This window comes from Chrysoperla carnea, chromosome 2, assembly GCF_905475395.1.
Source record: "Chrysoperla carnea chromosome 2, inChrCarn1.1, whole genome shotgun sequence".
NCBI lineage: Eukaryota > Metazoa > Arthropoda > Insecta > Neuroptera > Chrysopidae > Chrysoperla > Chrysoperla carnea.
The window spans coordinates 97,681,186-97,698,508 of NC_058338.1; the positions used below are offsets into that span (position 1 = coordinate 97,681,186).

At 29.8% G+C, this 17,323-nt stretch overlaps 2 protein-coding genes across 11 annotated transcripts in view; both read left to right on the plus strand.

Annotated features, from left to right (window-relative positions):
• LOC123292073 (uncharacterized protein CG43867) overlaps positions 1 to 17,323 on the plus strand; it is an 872,927-nt gene that overhangs the window by 634,592 nt on the left and 221,012 nt on the right. The gene's annotated exons all lie outside the window — the stretch shown is intronic.
• On the plus strand, positions 15,139 to 17,093 carry LOC123292076 (titin-like). The gene is made up of 2 exons (XM_044872601.1): positions 15,139 to 15,204; positions 15,567 to 17,093. The coding sequence occupies exons 1-2, from the start codon at positions 15,193 to 15,195 to the stop codon at positions 17,064 to 17,066; spliced, it is 1,512 nt and encodes a 503-aa protein (XP_044728536.1). The 5' UTR covers positions 15,139 to 15,192; the 3' UTR covers positions 17,067 to 17,093.

Sequence of the window (17,323 nt, forward strand, 5' to 3'; positions counted from 1 at the left end):
CATACCTAGTTACATACAGAATGATGATATTAATGAATGCAATAATAATTACATTTTCAATTTAATTAGTATAACAATTGTATTTTAACAAATAATTAAATTTACATACCTACCTAAACACTAACTAGTCAACTTAGTTAATTAATTAATAATTGTTATGTAATTTAACGAATAATTAATTGAATTCTAATTATTATTTTGAACATTTTATTTACCACTGGAATAAAATCTATACATTTATCTAAAATATCTAGTTATTAGAATTTGTAACGACAACGAGATTCTTACTTCTTTTTGATCTTATACATGATCAATGAGATCCATGGATATCATTACGCATTTCTTCCATTTTGTGTTCGATATTTAAGATATAACAAATGAAAACAAACAATTGACTTAGTTAATTGTGGAAATACCATGTATAGACAGTCACATTACACATACATACATATCACACATATATAACTGATATAGCCATAACATACATACTATTCAATTTGCGCATAATTTGCGCTTTCACTGGTAAACAGTGATGTTTACGAAAAAAAATTTCAAACAAAAGTTGTTAATTTTTTTATAAGGAACATTTTTTACATTTGAACTTTTGTTCTATCTCTAACGGTTTACAAGATGAGTCCTACTGACCCAAGACCCAATTGACCTATGTTGCTCCTTTAAGAACTTGACCTCACTTTTTACGCTTTTTACGTTTCAGCACGCTTTAAAAATTTCAGCTTGATATCTCTTTTAGTTTTTGACTAATCGTTATGACAGACGGACAGACAGACAGACAGACAGACAGACACACTGAAATGGACTAATTAGGTGATTCATGATCACCTATACCAAAATTTTTTCGTAGCATCAATATTTTTAAGCGTCACAAACTTCGGACCAAACTTAATATACTATGTATATTTCATATAATAATCAAAATCCTAAAATATGAGATAAAATCATAGTTCATACCCCTATCAACCAAAAAACGAGATTAGCTTTTTTGAGGTAGGTATACACTTTGTGACCATGGGCTTCTTGGTTTTATTTCAATTTAAGATAGTACGAGCGCCAAGTTATGTTTAGACTTGTGGTTGAAATTATTTTTACCTCGTTTTCAACTTTGATGATGCATTTTCTTTGAGTTCATGAATGTCGACGAAAAATAAGAAAAACATTTTTCGATATTTACTTTGGTTTTCGAAATATCGAAAGCTGAATAATTAAACAAAATTTTCAATTTTCGATATTTTCAAAATTAATCCATATATCGAAATATTTTATTCCTACTTTTCGTCTTATATTGTCAAATTATATAACAGAATTCACTTTCAAAATTGAAAAAAAATAAATTTTTTTTAAATTTGTGTCCACAAGGGTTTTTTTTTTAAATTTCACTAATTTATTAAGGTTTCTAAACTTTAAGTAGTTTTTTTTTTAATTTCCACCGACTAGTTTTTGAGAAATCTATGAAAACATATTATCCATCTACCGTTTTATCATAAAGCCAATGTTAAATGTGCCTACTTTTGAAGTCATTTATTTATTTAAATAACCAGGCAAGCCTCCCTCCCCTAAAATTTTCAGAATTGATTTAGACATAATTCAACTTCATATAAAAAAAATCAAGTTTTTTATCCATATTTTCCCCGCCAATCCTACATCCTTTATGTCGTGAAATCTATTAAAAAAGCAACCGTTTTTTTCAGAAAATGTTAGCAGTTTTGGTCTGACTAACTGCTTAAGGATTGTGTGTATAGACAAAAAAAAAAACTATGAAAGCTTTTGGTTTATAGCTTTAAAATATGATATGATGCGGTATTATTAATTATATACAAAGCTATGTATATGTACTTTAAGTGAAAGTACTACAGTGTGTCTAAGAATTTGTATAAGGAATTATAAAACTATCATAATTTTCACTTAACTGCATTTTTTAATTAATGATTCTTTTATACTGTACCTCACAGCTTAATATACGACACGAATGCAATATCCTTTGTGTTATTTTAAGGAGGATCTCTCACCAGTAATAGAAAAAATAAATTAGTAGAAAATGATCCAAATTTTTTGTATGTTGTAGTTAACGATACATATTATTAAATAAATAAAAAATTTGGGTATCTTATCGATCAATTAAGAGAGTAATTAATTAATTAAAAATACACTAAATAACATAGCATGATATGAGGCTGATTATGTTAGCTATGTTATTTAGTGTATTTTTAATTAATTAATTACTCTCTTAATTGATCGATAAGATACCCAAATTTTTTATGATTTAATAATTATATGTATCGTTAACTACAACATACTAAAAATTTGGATCATTTTCTACTAATTTATTTTTTCTATTACTGGTGAGAGATCCTCCTTAAAAACATAATGTGTCTTCAATATTCAAACAACCCTTAAACTAAAAGTATGAATGAAGTATACAGTTCCATAGAATCTTGTCTTGTCTTGCCTTTATAGAAGGAGAGTCGAGCGGCGAAACATTGCAAGCATTTAAAAAAAGTTGAGATTTTATAATATTTACTTTATATTTGTGGAGTAAAGCTTTGTCGTCAGCCTTTGGTAGCGTTTGGCTTTGGTAGGGGATGGCTTTAACTTCTTAAAAACGTGCAAGTATTGTCTAAAATCAGAAAATTTGTTTATTGGTGCAGAATATTATTATAAACAAAAAATAGAGTCAGTCAGTATATTTCTGTAAAATACATTGTCAATGGTCGATGTAAGGCGACAAGTTTAACGCGTGATTGACCTGGTTACAGAAATATACTGTTTTAATAACATTCTGAACCAATTGTATATTGTATATTTTCAAATTTTAGAAAAAACTTACACGTTTTTTGCAAAGTTCAAGCCGCCCCAGCGCCAAAAGCTACAGAAACCGGCAGGCTGTTTCTCTTCTGCTCCAATTCAACGTAAATATTACAAAATCAGCATTTAATAATGCATGCTTTTTTTGTCGCTAAGACTATTATGTATGGTCATTTTTATTTGAAACATTCTGTATGATTGAATCCAATAATATTAAACCTAAATGAAAATGGTTCCAAATTGGTTACAATACCAAAATAAATAAAAAACCAGTTAATTGAAACTTTCAATTAGTGTCTATGAGATTATCATTATCACGATAGGGGTAGGTTTACAAAATATCTAGTATAGCCATCATTTTTTAGTTCAATTTAATATGTTATTTATGACTTGTGTCTATGCCACAGATTTATATTTACAATTAAAGCGCTTACAAAATTCAAATCAATAGTTCGTCTTACTTATTAAATGAAGGTTAAAGCTTGGTTTGATTTTGACGGTTTTATAGTTGAGACATATTTCGTATTTACTTTGATATCCAGAAAAATCTTAGAACATTACTAATTATTAATCTGATCAATGTTACTAATTTTTAAACAATTGAGATAATGAAAGAAGTTTTTGAAAGCTATTAAAAAAAAAAGTATATACAGGATGGGACATTTTAATCTATACACCTAAATATCTCGTTTTGTAGTTACTTACTAATCAAAAACTAACTTTAATGCTTGGTTAGCTTAGTGACGATATCGTATATGGCGGATCGCCCAATATGTTACTTTTATTTGTTATGCACTCCCATTATGTTTACTGAGAAGAATACAAATAACATATATAAATCGGATGATAATGCATTTTGCATTTTCATGGTGAGCATGACCTGATTTTCCAATCGCTTCCATCATATTTGATATACAGGGTGGGCCATTTTAATCTATACTTCTAAATATCTCGTTTTGTAGTTAAATAGTCAAAAAATAACTTAGACAAAATTGCAGCGTGTGATGGGGGACATCATGTTCTGACATCAGATTGGATCTAGTTCTTCAGGTTTCTTTAATAGCCAATTAAGATTCTAAACGGTATTAGAATTCCACATTAAGTTAGAAAGTTGATGTGCATAAAAAAAAAACAATTGTTTATTGCATTTAATCGAAAAAAAAAAACCCTCTAACTATGGAAAAATGCTTTAGCTAAAAGTTTTTAAAGGCAATAGAGGACATTTGCCTGTGTCCATGACGTTGACTTTCAATTATCGATAAACTTTAAGCGTATTTTCTTTCTATTAACTGCAATAATGGCATATTATTAAGTCGCATTTCCTCCGAAAGATAACGTTTTTCGAAAAAATGTTTTAAACATCAATTGTTAATTTTTTTTTTTTATGAGGATCAATTTCTTAAATTCCTTTTAGGATTTAAATAGGCTAGTAAAGAATCCCGAAGAGCTAGGTCCAATCTGATGTTAGCTGGATGCCCCCCATCAAAGTTTGCAACTTTAGATAACTACAAAACGAGATAATTAGGTAAAATTAAAATGGCCCACTCTGTATATTCCTTTTTTTAGTTTTAAATTAAAAAATACTTTTTAAAAGACAATCTTTTATTTTAATGAAAAGTAGAAAATAATTATTTCTATTATCTATTAGCCTGAATTATACTGGATATTTTAAATTGAACGCCCCCCCCCCAGCTGTTACAAATACAATACAGTAAAAGCTTGTCCGTTAAAAAGTATTTCTATTTAACTTTAATTATAGTGGATACCAACAATGGCTTCTTTAAAAGAGTAAGTTTTCATAAAGCATGAGCTTGGAAGTAAAAGATTAGATGAATCCCTCTGCACGTTTGCCTAAAAATAAGTTCTAGTCTCGATTTTTAGCAAACAATCAATAAAATTCAGTATTTCGTTGCTTCTTAGGAAGGTATGTTTCAGCATCTTAGGAAATTAATTAACATATCTTTGAATGGCCCCAAGTAAGATTAAGTCCCCCAAAAAGGAAAATCAAGTTGTCGATATGTTATTCACCCAAGCACTTTACTAACAAATTTCTCCCGATTTGAATCTAAGTAATCTTAGGTTAAGCATAGACATCTGTGGTCGTGGTATGTTTAGAATGGCATACCTATAAATAAAATACAACAAAACATAGATTGTTGGCGGTAGGAAATATTGGGATGTAACAGCAGGCAGGTTTTGGTTGATCGTGTTGTTGGTTAGCTTCATCACTTCCTCCTCCTGTATAGAATGGACTGTAATCGTAGACTTCATTTGATTCGACTGTTGCTATGCTTGCATTCAACTAACTAGGTATAAAACTATTATAACTATCTGCGGTTTTGTTCAATTTCAACCAGTTAATCAAAGTTTTACTGTTTATGTTGTTTTGTTTGTTTGTTTGTTTGTTCACAAAAGTAGTGGTTAGCAAACAAAAAGCCTACATACCTACCCTGTATGTTACCTTACCAACCCACACAATAGTAAACCATATTTTGAATATTTATTGAATATTAAAATATGTTTTTGGAAAATTTTGGTTTTGTTCTAATTTATCCAGTATACCCACATATTTTAAGGTTGTTATGAAGAAAATGCTATTTAATGACAAACTTTCCAAAAATTGACAGTCAATAGGGGATCGGACAAATGTTTTTATCACTTCTTTTGCAGAACTGGACGTGCAGAAGAGTGAAGTTGGTTTTTAAAAATCTTTACTAGTATGCAAGATATGAGCGTTTTAAATTCCTAATTAAACAAAGAGGAAGATATCTACTGGTGACGTCAAACGTGGGTATCGCCAATACATATCAAACTTTGTTTTGCTAAAAGGAAAACGGAAACCTTTGAATGCAATCTTATTTTGCTTATAACTACTTCGTCTTTTAATCAATTTTAATTTCACTTTCAAATTTTGCTCTTGATTTGACAACAGGCTTTCGTTCATAGTTTTCGTGAAAAATAGGTTATTACATTTTATTATAGGGAAACGACGGTAATCACACCAATTTAAGATTCATAACTCGAGACCCAGAGTTGAAAGCTTTACAGAGGTTTTGAGAAAATTAACAAAAAATTGTCACAAAATGTATGGAATTTATTATAATTATATTACGTTCAAAAATTGATTTTATTTTAATTTATTTCAGTGTTGTCAGATTTTATCCGTCACAGTATAACTTCTTTTAAATACATGAAAATATATATTTAGTTCAAAGTCTTCGAAATAAGTAAATATAAAATCTAATAAGTAACAATATTTTATTTTAATAACAGAAATAGGCAAAAAAATATGCTATCATCATTTTAAAATTATAATAATTCGTTTATTTAAAATTAGCAGGAAATACTTCGTTCTATGTATTTTGCATGGAACAGAGTGAAAAAAATATTTCATAACAACCTTAATTTCTTGATGGGAAGAACAATTACACGACTCTTTTATGTTTGGCCGTATTTTTGTCATTGTAAACTAGATAAGATGCGTACAGATATCAGCGAAACAAAGTCATAAAAATCACGACTTTACAACTTTTCAACTGAGAGTTTCAATCACTAAATCACCTGATATTTAACTGAGAGCAAATACATTTATTCTGAACACTCGGTTATCAATAATATGCTCCCTATATTTGCAAGTGCAAATTGTGCCATTATATCGAAAATTTGAACTTTTCAATTAACGCATTCAGACTAATTGTGTCAAACCTGGTAATCTCACGTTCAGGTGTAGGTTAGGTTAGTTTAGAGTAACTCTCGTGGGTTGGAACACACATAGACCGTAGGATTCGTTCTGATGCCCAAAACAGGGTTGACCCATTATCGCCGGTCGCTACTCCATGAACCAATTGGAGCTGTTTAAGAACTGTAAAAGAGCTGTGACTTCAACGGACTTCATATCGCCGAGGTCATCAATGAATGGTTGATGTGGCTCAAGTCGAGTCCATCTCCTCATGGCAAGAGCTGGACAGTAGCATAGAAGATGAGGGATCTTTCCTCCCCCCTGGCTACTGTGACAATTTCAGCAATAATCTTATTGCATTGGTAGACACAGTTGTTCAGCATGTCTGTTAGTCAGTGTTCTGCAAAAACCGTAACAATTTTGCTTATAGAGGCATTTTGAAGCGATATTTGATCTACGGAGTGCCTTAGATTGTACTTAGATCATATCCGTCTTATGGTATCAAAAGTGCACTTTTTGGCTTAACGATGCTTTCATATTTTACACTTTTTACCTCTCAATGAAGTGAAATTTCTATGAATCTTTCTATCCATCCACGATTAAAACTTCCAATGTGTAAATTACTAAATTTTCCTCTATCAATTCTCCAAAATACCAAAAAGACCCATAGATATATGATCTATTCCATACAACAGAATATCTAACTTTGGTATCAAAGAATTAATTCAAAATCCTAGCATCTAAGGGTGTAATACTTTGACAGCGAATCCGTTTTCCATTCTAAATAAATTTTTCAATTATAACATTTGATCAATTTAATTTTTTTTTTTTTTTGTAAAACATCGAATTGGATTGTTTTTTTGTTTTTTTCTGAAAGAAGAAATTTAAAAATAATTCCAGTTAATAATCATACAGAAAAACCTCTTTACTTTATTTTGAAGTTATTATAACAACATAAAAGAACTTGTTTTTGAAACAATAAAAGAACAGCATGAAAAACAAATGAACATAATATATATTGAAACAAAAAAAAAATTAAAAAAATGAATTGGAAGAATAATTTCCTTTCTGTAAAGAAAAATACATATTATTGGTTCAAAACCTTTCACCATTCAATTTAAAACAAAATACAAAATAACAAATTTTTATCAAGTGTGTCAAGATATGATGTATAAAGTAAGAGGTTCCATACATAATTTCTATTAATGGTATAAAAATTTGGCAAAACAAATAAAAAATTGTATACATATAGTCAATAGATTGTCTAAAATCAATGGGCAAAGATGCATATGGGTTTGGAAATTTTGCAGCTGTCTCGCCAGGGCTGCCCCGATGACTGGACTTGTTCCGATTACTGGGATTGAATGAAAAAAATCATTTTACATAAAATGAAATTGCAAAAGCTTCACTGGAATGCATGTATATCTCAGGGAGACTGTACAAAACCCGTCAGCAGTCGCGTTATGAGCATTTTTTCACGCTCGATTTAAAACCTAAAAATCTTATATTTCTCAATTGGTATATGTGCTTGAACCTTTTTCTATCTTCATATAATTTTTATCTATTTTCGTGTTTTTAAATATATTTTTTTCAAGCCCTTCAGAAATTGTGAGAATTTCACTCATCACGAGTGTACTTACAGCTGTTCGAGTACTTTCGTTAGTTTGATATATTCGTACTAAGTAACGTAAAAAAATATGTCAGAAATAAAGTGTAATTAGTTAAACTAATTCAATTATTTTCTCTGCTCTAATATTTTACTCTCAATCATCGTTTAATAATCATACTTCATCAAATTATTTTCAATTTGCAAGTGCATTAAAAAATAAATTTATATAAAATTATGTAGAATTCATGATTTACAAAGTTAAAAAAACATTTAAAGCGCAAAATAGTTGCCGCATGTGCAGAACGAGTGAGCAAGTCTTTCATCGCGCTATTAAAGATTACCGAATGGGTGAGGCGAGTTCGGACGGGTTTAATTGGTATATTTGACGGGTATATTGATTAAAAATAATAACAATCGAACAGATGCAACGGACCCTTTAAAACGTCAGGGTGCACCAAAGAAACATGTATTAAATAAAATACAATAAAACAAAAGTACACACAGGAAAAACATAAAGAAAATATACACAATACAATTTAGTTTAAACAAAAGGAAAACATTTTCAACTTATAAATAATTATTCATCATCATATTATAAAAAGAATAATAAGTTCATCCATTTTATATTATTTATATTATTTATACATCCAGAAATGTAATTATTATTATTTTTATTAAAAAGCAAACGAAAAGAGAAAAGAAAGAAAAGCCTTTTGATAGATCATACAAAAAAAATTCATCACGTAGTATCTACGTTAACTAATCGAATACCCCCTTAAACAAAATTAAAAATAAAATTTCAAATTACTTCTTATTGCGATATTCTACAAATTGTAATTAATGATAAGCATTCGAAAAGTGATAAGCATTCTGTGTCGGATTTAGAAATTGGAATAAATTATAATAATATAGCCAGCGTACATCTTCTGGAGTTATTTCTCATAGCTAAAAATTAATTCAGGCGAAGCTATGAGAAATGGATATATACTGTAGGAATTGAAGCATCTGACCAAAGAATTGACTCCTCGTCAATTGATTTTTATGGGGACTATGGAAAATGTTTGTCTGAGTGTACTCAATAAAGTCATATATATGCGTACTTGTGCTTTTCAATTTACGCCCATACGGTGGGACAGAAGTACTCTACTTCCGAATTCCACATTCTCTTTATTTAATATTAAAAAAAAGTATTGGATTTCATAATTTGGACAATTGGGATTATGAACCAAATTTTTTTTGGCAAAAATGGAAATATCATATATAAGTTTTATAGCAAAACTGTTTTTATTTTTTCATGATAACTTTAAAATTACAAACAGTTTTAAAAGAATTTTTCAAAAGAGAAACGAAAACGCTCGACAAAAAAACTATTCGTGAAACATATGTTGTGACGTAATAGTGACTTAATATACTATTCAATTAACATTATGACGTTACACGATCTTTACGAACATTTTTTTTTGCTGGGCGTTTTCATTTCTCTTCTGAAAAGTTCTATTAAAATTGCCTGTAATTTTAAAATTATCATGAAAAAATAAAAACAGTTTGATCTTTCCATTTTTGTCAAAAAAAAAAAATTCAAAATCTCAATTCTAAGTTTTTTTTATCCCTAACATTTTTTACCTAACGTCTTCGTTTTAGAGATATACGCATTTGAAAAACAAAAATGTAAACTTTCGCCGACAACTCTTTTTTTGAAGAAACTGAAGATTATTTTGTGGCTCCTGTAAAAAATTATATAAAATATTAGTATTATGTATATACATTAATCGATAAATTTCAAAAATTGTATTTCAACTCTACCCTAAATTTTCTGTCCCCTCAAGTATACGATACGCTTCCCCCGATTTCGAAGCGTTACAACAAAAACAGCATACATTTCAGGTTATATTCAGATTGAACTATAACTGTGACAGGAAATAAGCACCCAACAGACAGCATAGTTTGGTATTTGAAAAAATTGTTGCCAAATTCATGGCTAAACAAATAGCAGCTCATTTCCTTTGAAGAAGAAATTCGATATAATGAAAACTTTTTAAATTCAATGTGAAATAAAGTGCACTTTTATTCACTTGTAACAGCATTTTTTTATGCGGCACTAAGTGGAGGTTACATATTATTTAATATGTTTTACTTTTGAAAGTGAAATTATTTTTGAACTTTGAAAAAATATGAAAGATTCATTACTCGTTTTTTCTTTTTTGTAATGGAGAGAAAAAACTGATACATCATTTTTACTTGTAATATTTTATTCATTTTGATTTAATGTTTGAGATTTTAACTTCCCCTATTTTATTTTTAAATGGAATGCGTTTGTTCTTTTGAAAGGTGAAAGTATGTAGGGTACAATGCTGTTTAACATAATAGGTATGACAACTAACATGGAAAATTGTTGAATTATCCTGAGTGTATTGACTTTAAATACTGGATGCCATTACATTTGGTTTAATTTGGGAGTTCACGAATTTCAAGTAAAAAAATATGAAAAATTTCGATAAGCCAAATACTTTCAGTATGAGCAATATTTGAATTAAAGAGTATCGAACGTCAATCGTGATGATTATTTTTAGTCCTAACAAATTGCAACAAATTGTACCCTCTTTTGCCGCTTTTTGAAAATCATTTTATCATTTTGGGTTGTTTTCGAAATATTTTCCTAGGTTTTATAACCTGTTATATCTTCTTAAATATCCGTTCAAACGTTTAAAATTACTAATGATTTCAACCGTTCGGTATTCTTTAGTCGCGTTATGAGTTTGAGAGTCGAGAACTAATTTAAATATCTAAATTAATTTTAACTAATGTCAACATATCACAAGTTTTTTTTAACTTACTGAGTACGACTTACATAAAACTATCGAATGTACAGGACCGAAAATTTCCAAAGTTACGGGATGTAAGTAAAGAAAGATATCCTTTTCTTTTACAAACAAATACAATACGTGTATGCATACTATACGTTATTGTTCCTAACGTAATTTGCGCCTTCACACTTTCAAACAAAAGTTTATTTTTTTACAAGGAACATTTTTTATATTTAAGCTTTTGTTCTATCTTTAACCGTTACCAAGATGGGTTCTACGCACCCAAGACACCATTGACCTTTATTGCTCATTTACGAACTCAACCTCACTTTTACGTTCTAAGCACACACAAATTTCAGACTGACAGACGGGTAGACAGACAGGCAACCAGAAATGGACTAATTAGGTGATTTTATGAATACATACACCAAAATTTGGTTGGTATCGTCAATATTTTTAAGCGTTACATACTTGGGACTAAACTTAGTATACCTTGATATATTTCATACATATTCCATTTGAAAAATAAGATTTATTTATATATTAATGCGAGTGCTGACGGGTAAATCCAAATTAACCCAAATATAAGTAGACTTTTCTATTATCTCCTGCTCTCCAAGTTCTTGTATGGTTCCAAGCCGATATTTTTTTTTGTCCCTTTCCATTAAAATCTGTTAACGAAATCATTATTATTGCCTTTTGATTTTTTTAACAGTAGTGTAAAATTTTAGATTAAATTTATATATTTTTGTAACGAATTTGTTTATTTATTTTTCACAGCTAAGAATCACCTTTCAAGTAAATGTTTTCCATTAAGTGAATAATGGTTTCTTGATCACTCTTAATATGTATAAGCTAAGAATAAACAAAAACATTCTATAAAAGTTGTTATTTTTTAAAAATAAAGTAGTGTTATAAATCAAGTAAGATGTTTTAATGTAAATCTTCTTTTCAATTGTGAAGAGTTTGAAGATTGATAACTCATTTTTATGAACTATATATAGCTTTTTCCGACTTGTTTTTGATGTTGGTCCAATGAGTAATCTAAGTTTGTGACATCGAACTCCGAACTTTGTCACAAATCGAAATCACCGTAAAAATTTCAGATTTTGGAAATAATAACCCGAAAGAACTAATTTTTAATAATACCTTGTCAGGGCGTTTTCAAGTAGACTTTTGCAACAATATGAGACAGGAGTTTTCTCTGTAGACCCAATAGTTTCCGAGATAAAGCCTTTCAAAATTGATCAACGTTATTTTGTACACCAGAGTTTGCGTCAAATCTTGTAGCTCTGATTTTTTGCGGACTTGTCTATGATGTTGGCTCAATGAATAATCCAAGTTTGTAACCTCGAGCGTCGTACACAACTTTGTCAAAATTTTTCAGTTAAAGATAAACTTTCAAAGGCTTTATCTCGAAAACTATTAGATCAACATGGACAATTCTAGTCTCATATTAAACAAAAATTAAGTCAACTTAAAAAAAATCCTGAAAACGTACCATCAAAAACGACCCCTTATAGTCCAGTGTTATAATCGCCAAAATCTGCAATAAGCCGAAATTTTCACGGTTTTTTCGATTTTTGACAATATTGCGTTCGGCGCTCGAGATCGCAATATTAGATTCTTCATTGGACCAACTTCATAAGCAAGTCTGCGAAAAATCATAACTACCAAATTGGACGCAAACTGAATATGATAAAAGTACACGAAATTTCTTAAATATGCGAGTAAATAAATAGCTTGTGAATTAAGATAAAAAACGATAAAAAACTATTCTGAGAAAATTATAGATGTTGAGAAAATTTTAATAAGAATTAATAAATTATTACCGTTCTAGTATTTTAATTATATAATCATCAAAATCGAAAATGATGTCTAAATTAATTTAAAAATTAAATAAGTTTCGTAAATTTGGTAATTAATGATTTTGTACTAGGCTTCTAAGCTTGACCCTAGCCTTAAATGGCCTTTGATCTGTCAAAAATGATGTCACTCGCATAAATTGTTATAATCCCTCCAAAAACATTCATAGCTTACTTAAATAATTTTCACGTTAAATTTTTTTTGCCACCCAATTTTAATCTTTGCGCCGTTTAAACAATAGCTAAATTGAAATAAAACTGATCAACGGAGTGATAATTTTACATATTTTACGAGATAGACCATTAAGTAAAAGTCAAGGTATATCTATCGTAATCTCGACCTTTGTTCGAAAAGGTTTTAAATTTAAGTGAAAGAATTAAGACATGTGCAATTCATCATATTTAAAAAACAAACGTGATAATTATCGGAGTCAGAGAAAAGAGTCGCGACCAATTTTCCAAACTAAGGACTGGACTAAATTTTAAGAAAAAATGATGAATCTTTATGAAGTTTCTTTTGAATCGATTTTTACAACCTTAAATATGGTTAAACCTTAAAACGGCCATATTAAAGGTGAATGATTTTTTGAATAACTAATGGTACTTCTGTTTCAAAGAAAATCTAAGACAATTCTCGAAACTTCGACGTCAATGTTATACGCTCATATAACATGTACTGTCACCCAATCATCGCTACTGTAATGATACTTTCACAGACGGGTAAATTTTCAAAGAAATATGAAATATTGTATAATGTAGTTTTTTGTTGCTATTTTCTTGGAAAATATAATATTCTCCATGTCTTCGTTATTGAAAAAGATTTTTCCTTTTTAAAACACTCTTTGAATTTTATCACAAAAAAACTTTAACAAATATTATTTTAAAAAAAAAACACGTCTTTATTGAAATGTATAGTACAAAATAATTTTTTAATGATATGTGCCTCGTCAAGTTTAGAGAACAAACTATATTTTGAACTATGAAATATTATTTTTATTAATGGTATGTTATCCATAAAATGATCGAAGGTCGGTTATCTAGAAAGTGGTTTTTGGATCTTCTTTCGTTTAAAAATCTATTTTTATTCTAAGGTCATAAAAAGAAATGATGCATGCGATGGTTGTAGGCCCTTTTTTAAGACACAAGTGTAAAATGTAAAAAATTTCAATGACATTAGTAGTAGGTGATTTTGTTGAAAGGGACTCATTCGCCAATATTTCAAACGTGTAATGATATTGTTAATTGAAATAATTAAAAGTAATATTATATTTCTTGCTTTAGATTCAACGCACCTTGAATCTAAAAAAACAATAAAAATTCAAAGGACTTGTACAAATTAGACTAACAAATAATTTTTTGTGCTAAGCTATTTTGTCCTATTAATATTCCTGTATCTTTAAAACCTTTTTATACCAGAGAGATTTTTCTTAAAACTTAGCCTTTCAAATTCAAATCGTCATCAGATATAAATGAAATTAATTCAGTTTGAAGTCAGAAAAATTTGGTCTTTAACTATTTCGAACAGTAATTCTCAACCTTTTTTTTTATCGCGGCACATTTTTAGAGATTTTATATTTTTTTCTATAGGCATTTCTAAAATTTGACGGCAGGCAAAAGTGTCGCGACATAGGGTTTCCGAATAATTGCTTTAGAAACTTATGTACAAAATATTATCTTGGAAATTGGGTAAATGAATGATATCGCCACATTACCCATAAAAAATGTAAAACCAAACTTGTTACCAAAGCAAAATTTGAAAGTTAAATTAAAATTGATTAAAAAACGAAGAACTTATAAGCATTGAAAAAGAGTTGCTCGACTCTTTCTTGCAAAATAGAGTTTTATATGTAATCTCTATGACGATACTCAACAATGATGTCACTATTATAGTGTCTTCCTCTTTGTTTATTTATGAATTTTAAACATTCATATTTTGCCTGCTTCTAAAGATTTTCAATAATCAATTTCACTTTTCTGTCCGTTTAGTCGAAATTCTAGACCTGAAGTGATTAAAAAATAATAGTTATCATTATTCATTCCAATTCTCAAAAAAAAAAAAACAAAAACAAAAAATAATAATAAACCTTTAAATTTTAGGAACCTTAAAGTTAAAATGCTAATAAATGAATAAGCCCTCATAATAAGTAATTATAAAGTAAATAATGTTAAATTAAGGGTCTTTACTTTCCAATTAACATTTTGATCTTTATCAGGTCAAAAATATGCAGTTATACCTGTATTAGTTACACCTAGACCCGTTACACAATTAATATTGTACACCATTTTAATTACCTAAGGGCTGTTTAAATTTGTATAAATATTCTTTGAAATCAAAATCAAATCATCACAACTCAAGTTTCAATTCATCAAACAAACAATTAAAAAACTATCAGTTCATCAAAAATCAATTCAACAATGAACTTTTTGGTAAGTTGAAATTTCATTTTTAATTATTGAAAGACAGTTTCCAAGCAGAATTATTCATTTTATCTCAAATTTAACTAGAATAAAGATTTTTATCGAAAACTATAAAGTACATTTCAAGAAAAATCTTAATTCATGAGATGATTGTGCCAAACAAATTTTTCAAGCTATAAAAACAATTAGCTCAAAAGAAAAGGCTTTGTTCAAAAGAGCAAAAAACTATTGTAAAGTAGTTTCCAAGAAATATTTTTCAATTTTCTCGAAGTTGAAACACGTTAATAATGAGTTTAAAAAAATATAAAATCTTTAAAAAAAAGTTAATTAATTTTTTGAAATATCACTAATTAAAATACATCTTTATTTAGGTCGTTTTATGTTTGGCGATAGCCGCATGCTCAGCAAAACCTGGATATTATTATGGAAAACCAACATTAGATCGTTCAGCCATTGAATATCCATTACCACACTTTGTAAGTGAACCAGCTCCATTACCACATTTGATTGAACAACCAGCACCTTTCTACGCTGCGGCTCCATTACCTCGTCCATTACCACAGCCATTACCACAACCTTTACCAGAAGTAGCTCCAGTCTATCCAGTCTACGCCAATCAATATCACAGACAATATCATAATCAAGATACTTTGGGACAATACAATTTCGCTTACGAAACAGCCGATAATAGTCGAAGTGAAGCTCGTGACGCTTTAGGTCATGTAGTTGGATCTTACACATACGTTGATGCTGAAGGAAAATTACAAACTGTTAACTATCGTGCTGATGAAGGTGGTTTCAATGTTGCCGGAACAAATATTCCAGATGCTTCAAGTGTAGTCAACAAGTTAGAACAAGTTAAAGAATCACCTGAAGTTGCTGCTGCTCGTGAAGCTCATTTAAAAGCTCATGAAGATTTCAAAGCTGGTAAATTTGTTTTACCTGTTGCCCCAGAAGTACCAGCTGTTCCAGCCGTTCCAGAAGTACCTGCTGTGCCAGAATTGAAACCAATTGAAGATGAACCGCAAGTTGCTGCCGCTAAAAAGGAATTCTTAAGCAAATATGATGCTCAAGTTGATTTACTCAAGAAAATTGAATCAGGCGAACATGTTTTATCAACTCCAGCTCCAATTGCTTTGGAAAGTCCAGTTGCAGTCACCGATGAACCAGCAGTCGCTTTAGCCAAAAAAGAACACAATGAATTACACAAAGCACTTAGTGAACATCACGAAATTTTGAAGAAATTGACTCCAGAACCTGTCGAATACGTATCTTTACCATACCCAGCAATTCCATCCCATCAATACTCAGCAATCCCATACTCTCAGTATCCATTCGCCTACAACTACAGCAGATTATACGAATCTCATCCTCTTGCCGTTCCACATGGCTACCATTCACTTTATCATCCATATGGTCTTCCATTAGTTCCACCCCAACCATTTTATCACCACCAATACGATATTAAGTCAATAAGTCCAATTGTAGCCGAAGCTAAACTTCACGAACCTCTCATTGCTCCAGCTTTAATCCCACGCCATGAGACTCTCGTTGCTCCAACCTTAATCCCACAACCTGTTTTCCAACATGTTGAACCTGCTTTGAAATCAGTTACACCAATTGTAGCTGAAGGTAAACTTCACGAACCCCTCATTACCCCCGCTTTCTTCTCACACCCAGCTCCAGCTGTAGAATTACAACGTGAAGCCTTTTTTGCCCCACAATTAATCGCTGAACCAGTTTTCCATCATGTTGAACCAACCTTGAAATCAGTTACACCAATTGTTGCTGAAGGTCAACTTCATGAACCACTCATCAGACCTGCAGTATTCCCACACCAAGCTCCATTAGTCGCAGAATACGGATGGTAGAATATTATTTATAAAAAAAAAATCGTGTTTGCATGTTTTAAATGCAAATTATTTCGATAATTTGGGTAAATTTTTGCTTGGTTCTTTGATACAAAATTCTGATTTGAGGTTTTCAAATTTGAAATTTTGGTCATTTTAGCTATCAAAAATTAGCCTTTATGACATTTAGAATGACTAGAAAATTTTGTCATAGCTAAAAAATAAATATTGTAATTATTATTTCAAATAAAAAGATTTTTTAAATTATTTCAAGATTT